The following is a 7,528-nucleotide window of genomic DNA, read 5'->3' on the forward strand; positions in this document are numbered from 1 at the left end:
TACAAGATTAAAAAAAATGCGGATATAATACTAGAAACGAGGGAATTCGACATATTGCATATACAAACTTAACTAAAAGAACATTCACGTAAAAATGTACCAAAATTAGTAAAGGTATGAAATAACATACCAAAGTATTCAAACATGAAAACTTAATTTAGTAAATGCAACAAAATGTACAAGCATTTACCTGTAATAAAGTTTTTCTTGACAATTTAAAAACAGTAAGCAACAATATAGGTAATTACGTTTTTATATCTGTATAACATTTATTGTCAACATTTAAAATTTATTGGTAAAATAAACTTTTACCTAATATTTGCTAATCTACGCATTGTTTGACATTCTCTGTTTAAACCTTGAACAATGTCTACTGGGATGAATATATTATAGATAAGTAATAATTAAATTCAAATTAAGCTGTGTACAAAAAATAAAACAAATAGTTGTTAGAACAAAGGCACTAATGGTACATCTTATACAAGAACTAGTTCCGTTTCTTAACATTAAGAAGGCACTGGAAGATTATCAGTCTTATTATTTAACACATTCACTAAATTAATCAATTATTAATTCTCCTCTTCGGTATCTAAACTATCAATAGGATAATTTGGATTTAGTAACGGACTTTTATCATTTACCCCACTAGGCGATGCATTTACTGATGATATACTGACTAAATTGTGCGTTAGGCTGTGACGCCTCAAGTCACAGTTGCGTCTAAAAACTTTACCACATGACGTACAATTATAAGGCTTAATGTCTGTGTGTGTCAAGAGATGGGTCTTAAGGTTCGACCTTTGGTTAAAGCTCCTACTACACACTGGACATTTATGTGGAGACTCTTCCATGTGTAAAATTTTATGTACGGCTAACGTTCTTGATTGACAGAAGCCCTTTCCACATTCAAGGCACTTAAATGGCTTCTCTTTTGAATGTATGTATCTGAAACAAAAATAATTTTATAAATTTACTTATTTTTTGTTTATTATTATTAACACTAGCGGTCCGTCCACCCGTCCACTTAGCTGGGCTTTAAATAAAAAGGGGAAAGATCAACGGAAAAGAAATTGGCTATAACGATTCCAGGTCGATTGGTCCGTCTCATACCGAAACTTTCAGTAGTTTCTACTTAATTGACACACAAAAATCCACATTATGTAAATATAAAGATTATTTTTCAGGTCCGTCATAAAGTAGATGTTTAGCAACAAAATATTTGATAACATATTTTATTGGCATTGTCGATATAAATCCTTCGTTGAAAAGCAACAACACCAAAACTGTTTCCAACAAATACATATGTTATTTCAGTTCAATTATAATAAATATATCGTTCGAAATGGAACATTAACGCCATATTTCGAACACCTTCGTCTTGTAGGAACCAGAGAACAAACGAGCGCCCTCAGGATGTGTGTAATAAATTGGCGTTCCCTCTCATTTATGTTCTCAATGCCATCAATTTACGTAACTCAAGGAAGACATTTTAAATTTTATTGAGACGATTTTTAAATCTTACTTCAACAATATTTGTATCCTCATCAATTAAATGGGTGCTCCTTAGATTAAAGCATATTTAATGAGCGTCCAAAAATTCGTTTTAATGTTCAATGTGGATTTTATTACGTGTATTAACGAGCTTAGATAACCGAGTCATCGATATCTGTCTTTTAATAGCTTTAACTTGTATGATAAATCACTTGTACAAGGTATTACATGGACAAAAAACAAACGGGAAATACCTTTTAGCTTTGTTTGATTGAATACAAGAATATATAATACCGCTTATTGCATCATTAAATTTAAGATATATGATTTTTTTTATTACGTAATATTATTCCGTGATCTTTGAACGTCTGTTGCATTATATTAGCTTTGTATACAAGTTTAATTCGCGACTATTAATAAGTTTATGTATTTTTGGAAGTTCTGTCGTGGCTTATCGTTATACAATTTTTTTTTAATATAAATGAATATTGAATCTTCATTTTTAAAATAAAAGGTATTGGATAAAAATTATCCTAAATTCAAATAAAATGTTGATTTATCGGAAATAATATTTAGCCATACCTATACTTTTCAATATTCCATTCAATTGTAGGTACATTCATGATCTCGTTCGTGTTGAGTATCGATATCACTATAAAATATATACGTTATACAATAATTTCAAAGCCAACAGAGCGTAATTATATACTCGAACCAATAATAACACAGGACGTGAAACCCGCAATCGAAGATCCGATTCTTAACATTATCTAAACAAATACAACACGTAGAAATAACGATGTGTTCAAAGTAACGTTATATGTGTAATAATCATTCAGATAACGATAACTGACGATTAAGAGGTACAAGATGATGAATGAAAAAATGATTTGGTTATAAAAGAAGATGATAGGGCGATTAGGGAAGGCGCGCGCATTCGAGCGTAGCTTGACACCGGCGCGGGCGCGGTTAGGCCTAACCCGAGCCAACGAGACATTGTTGATAAATTAAACCTGCTATAAATATTGATAGGCTATAAAATTCTAGTTGAGGGCTCTCATTAACTTTTAAAACATGTCAATGTGATGTGCATTTCTATCTTACCAAACGATGAAATGACATTTTCGATAAATTATAATGAAACTGTTATTATTAATCAAACTCAAATTATGTATTTCAGATAAATTTTAATTAGGAAGTGTACGATCGATTACGAAGTGTGTGTTCGATCCTTTAAATTATAGTAAATGTTGCCCTTAACTTAAAAACATTACCGTCGAATATAGTATGTACTATTCACGCTTTACCAGTTACGAATACTTGGGTGATGCACTGTTCCCATAACAAGTGGGGATGCAACTACAGTTAAAAAAAAATCATGATATCAGAATTTTTTTTTTTTTTTTTCATATCAGATATTTTATTTGTTGAAAACGATTCTTAGTAAATTTACATATTTTTTTTAACCAAGTCTTTTATATTCTGGTACACATAATTAAATCATAGAAAAAAAAAATACCATAACTTAATTTCGTGTAGCAAGATATTTACCAAGTGAGATTTTTTTTTGTCATCCACATTAATCCTCACGTCATGATCACCACGTGCTTTGTTAAAACCCGTCGAACACTCCGGTCCATTATAATGTATCGTGTCAACGGACATCGATTGAACATCGACAGGCCGGGCCGAGCTCGGGTTAACCCTCCGGCGTCTACACAAAATTTATTTTATTGCTATACAGATACGGTGATTTGGTTGGAAATCGCCGAGAGACAGGTGTTAAAAATTCAACACCTTTACATCTCTTAGGTGGAGAATTTGAACAGATAAGCGAAGGAATAGATAATGTACTTTAAACACGTCGATACATACGGACCTAATGGCATTATTTATTGAGAACGTCGTTCGAAATTCGGTTTGTTTTCGTCGAATTAAGATTTAGACTTTTTTACTCAAGATAAATATCCCGATAAACAAGATATGCGCACAGGTTTATAAGGAATTCGAAACATTTAAAGAGGAACAAAACGAAAAGTCAAAATTAAAACGTTCACTTCTCAGATTAGCGATTTTATAATATACAAGCGTGACGGACGACTCGTCGATACGATCTGTCGGGTCCGTACTTAAACCTTTTTGTTTTAAATATTTTTCTACACCGCCATTATTCAAAAGTTCATAACATTTCGCGTTGATATCCGAGGACCAAAATCTTTTATTGATATCGAAAAATGAGAATCGTGCCTTTTAAATGTTTTTCGACACGGCTATAACGTTGTTTTATCTTATAAGTACGGGTCGAGCCATCCGATACGGTATTTTAGGATAGTATAAAATTGAAAGCTCCCATTGATTTAGCTATTTATTTCGAAGACAGAGATAAGGTGTGGGTAATAAATGTCTTTCTTCGGGATAAAATGTTATTATCTATATTCTCAAGGAATAACTGTTCGTTTAATTTACCTATAACTATCCAGATAGACATTTTAATTGGAAATGAAATAAGTAAAAACATAAAAAAAAACAACGAATTGGATTATTATAACGTATAAAATTTGTCTTACTAACTTAATTTAAGTTAATACTTTAAGTAATCTTTAAACGTCGGTTGAATGTGCTGGATTTATCAAAATAAAAATATCTGTAACTAAATTAATAAGTAAGAAGTATATAAAAAAAATATGCAGGTTAAAAAACATAAAGAGTTTTTATATAATTATATAACGTAGTGAGGAATTTCTATGTTGTATTTACCTGTGATCTCGAAGGTGATCTTGCCGTCGGAAAGCCTTTCCACAGATGTCACATGAGTACGGTCGCTCATCCGTATGGGTTCTTTCATGTATGAGAAGATTATAAGATTTTGTAAACTGTCGATTACAAAATTTACATATAAACTGTTTTTTTGTTCTTGGCCCGCTGCCTGTTGTTTTCTGCTTATTCGATATGCTACTCCCCGTTGAAGAGGTTGAACTATTGGTTGATTTTGAACTAGATGAATTTGATGGCTGAGGTGAAAGCGGTGGCTGAGAGGGACTCCCATTCATTTGTTGTTGGTACATTGCATTCATTAGAAGACTCGGGTAGCCATTATCTAGATTCTGTGATGAATTGTAACAGTAACCTTTTGATGTTGATTCCAAGTGTTGTTCCAAAGTAAACTCGTCTTCATTGTCAAGCAGTGCTAAGTCTTCTTCCACTTCCTCTGATAAATCAACATCCTCGGCCGCTATCGCGTCAGATAATGGATATTCTTCCGGAGTTTTGGGTGATATTACTCTCGACGTACTTTCGGATACATCGGTTTCGGTTATCTTAGCACTTGCCGTCGCTAGCCTTAGTATATCTTGTTTTGTGGAGGTATTACTTTCACCAGTATTTGGTTGTGTATTACTATTAACAGATGATACTGTGGTAAGGCGTTGCAAAGTTAAATACGATTCTAAAGCTTGTAAATTTAAGGCTGCAGCAGCTGCTGAATTTGACGGCAAGAGAGCCGCTTGTTGCAACGAATTCATCATCGCATTTTGAAGCGATATAACTACTCCTTGTAAAGATCGTTGCAACATGTTCTCTTGTAACAACGCAGCGGACGCAATTGATAGATTTATATTTGTAGTAGTAGATGAAGTTGTTCCCTTACTTGTATTGTTTTTCGTGTCATCAGATGAAGCATCGATGCTCAATAGCCCGGTCATGTCTGTAGATTTGTTATCCTGTATCTGGAGATTGTTCTTCAATTTGATAATAGCGCTTTCCAAAGAGTTGAGAGTTGTCTTGTTCGCTCGTGAAGTGCTTTGCTCTTGCATTTTGTTCAATGGGTTATCATCAGGTGATCACAGTTATCGGAGCACGTGTTGTTGGAAGACGCGGTGGGGGGTTATCGCGTGCGCGTGTGCTATCGCAGACACGGTACGCAGTGGCGTGCGAGGCGGCTGTGCGGTGCGGCGCGACTGAGCCGGCGGGCAGCCAGCGACCGCCCCGCCCCCACCTCCCCCTCGTCTGTCTTCCCGCCTCACAAAAGCTCTCTATTTTAGGCAACTCTTTGTACAGTAATGGTCACCTCACGCTGCCCTAACGACAGACACGTCCATGAGAAAAACGTTGCGTCAGATTTGTTGGGGCCCTTTCAAGTGTAATGAGATTCTGAATGGAATCGGTCTATGGGAAAACAATCCGAGCGATCGACCCGTTTGTTTTATTAGTGGGTCATGTCACACGCTTTTACAATTTCAAAACTGACCATATTTTATCAATCCGTATCCGCCTTAGGTTTAGTTATATATTGTAATGAATAAGTATTACAACTACGGACAGTTTCACAGTCATACTAATATTAACTACATCATTTATAATTAAAAGAAATATAATTTTATACAATTTTTATCTATGCAATTATCATAAATGCGAAATTAGCTCTGACTCTCAGTCTAGATGAAAATTCTCATGCTCGCTCGAACCCAAGAAAGGACATAGGCTTATAGACTAGACTAGAGATAGACTTTTTATGTCTAGCATCTAAAACGCGAGCGAAACCGACAACTAGTATTATACATGTGTAATTATAAAATAAAAAATGTATACATAAAGACATAAGGGAACAACTTAATCTTTAAATTGTTCGTACAATTATAAACGAAGAACATATTATTCTAAAATAAAAATTATTATACGTTGTTAGTGTAATGAGCCGGGAACTCGGGACATAAAAAATATTACAGACATTGGCGCCTATAAAGCAGTGGACAAGCGGAGACAAAAGTGGACATTAACTAAATAAATACCAAAGCATGCCAGTGAGGATTTTCGTGTTTGTTAACCACAGATTACATAAAATTTAGAGTGGACATATCATATTAAAAAAAAAACACCATTGCATCGGTAAAATATATCTAGATAATTAGTATCTACTTTTGTGTACAGAAAAATTGTCGGTATTTGATCGATGGATCATACATATATTGAAATTTATAAGAAGAATTAGATATCATCAAAATGTAGGAAACATTTTTACCTTTCTAATTATTGTTTATAAAATCTACCGTATTATTACAGAAATAATTATGTTAATGACCATTCCTGACTATTTATTTCTTGAAAGTAAATTTGTTCCTCTCTTGCCAGATTCAATTTTATAATAATGGCTTATTCGTTATAAATCGGCTTAAAGAATGTTAAAAAAATATATTTTATAACATTTTAAATCAATGTCACGTCTGTACATTTCTAAGTCTGTCTTCGAGACCTAATGCAAGATTATAATAAAATTCTGTTCATACAAATGTTTATTAGGTCTGTCGGGTTAAAATTATACATCCTAATATTTGTTATAGAGGATATAAAGGCTCAAAACGGTGGGAATTTATTTGACAAATAAGTACTCTTTGTGACTAAATACGCCAATACTTAAAAATAATTTAAAATTTAATTAATCGTTAATCTAACTTTACTTTAAGTTTATCTGACATACAAATATAAATATAAAGAAATGAAACAATATCAAATACAGTTTTATTTTAATTGGTTTATTACTTCGCTGATGTTAAATTAATTGAGTAATAAATTTTCCCTGAACTTATACTTTAACTTAATTTAAATTTAAGCTTTACTTTGAATACAGCTAAAACTTCAAATACTATCTACCATAAAATAGTGTGTCTTAAAATATGTTGGAACATACCCATAATATGTTGGTATAATAAATTTTATATATGGTAGTAATATAACAAAATAATATATAACTAAACTTAATTAAGACTTATAAAAGGAATGTCCAACTGCTTACAATTAAAAGTTAAGCTTAAGTTTAAATTAAGTTAAAGTCTAAGTTAAGGGACAATTTATTGCTCAATTAATTTAACATCAGAGAAGTAATAAACCAAATAAAATAAAACTGTATTTGATATTGCTTCATTTATTTATATTTATATGTCAGATACCAACCCGCATTGGAACAGCGTGGTAGAATATGCTCCAAACCTTCTCCTCAAAGGGAGAAGAGGTATTAGCCCAGCTGTGGGAAAATTACAGACTG

The 7,528-nt window shown here is 32.9% G+C and overlaps 1 protein-coding gene across 1 annotated transcript; it reads right to left on the bottom strand.

The window, feature by feature from the left end:
• Nucleotides 1-243: 243 nt before the first annotated feature.
• On the bottom strand, nt 244-5,439 carry LOC113400252 (protein sister of odd and bowel). Its single transcript, XM_026639758.2, has 2 exons — nt 4,249-5,439; nt 244-945 (listed from the first exon to the last, which is right to left on the bottom strand). The coding sequence occupies exons 1-2, from the start codon at nt 5,301-5,303 to the stop codon at nt 570-572; spliced, it is 1,431 nt and encodes a 476-aa protein (XP_026495543.1). The 5' UTR covers nt 5,304-5,439; the 3' UTR covers nt 244-569.
• Nucleotides 5,440-7,528: the final 2,089 nt, after the last annotated feature.

Source organism: Vanessa tameamea, chromosome 17 (assembly GCF_037043105.1).
Source record: "Vanessa tameamea isolate UH-Manoa-2023 chromosome 17, ilVanTame1 primary haplotype, whole genome shotgun sequence".
NCBI lineage: Eukaryota > Metazoa > Arthropoda > Insecta > Lepidoptera > Nymphalidae > Vanessa > Vanessa tameamea.

Bases quoted from the DNA above. Each gene is read 5' to 3' on its own strand.
- LOC113400252 (XM_026639758.2), bottom strand. From the start codon at position 5,303: ATGCAAGAGCAAAGCACTTCACGAGCGAACAAGACAACTCTCAACTCT. The intron at 946-4,248 runs GTAAATACAACA...TTTTTGTTTCAG, and splicing joins GATCACCTTCGAGATCACAG to ATACATACATTCAAAAGAGA.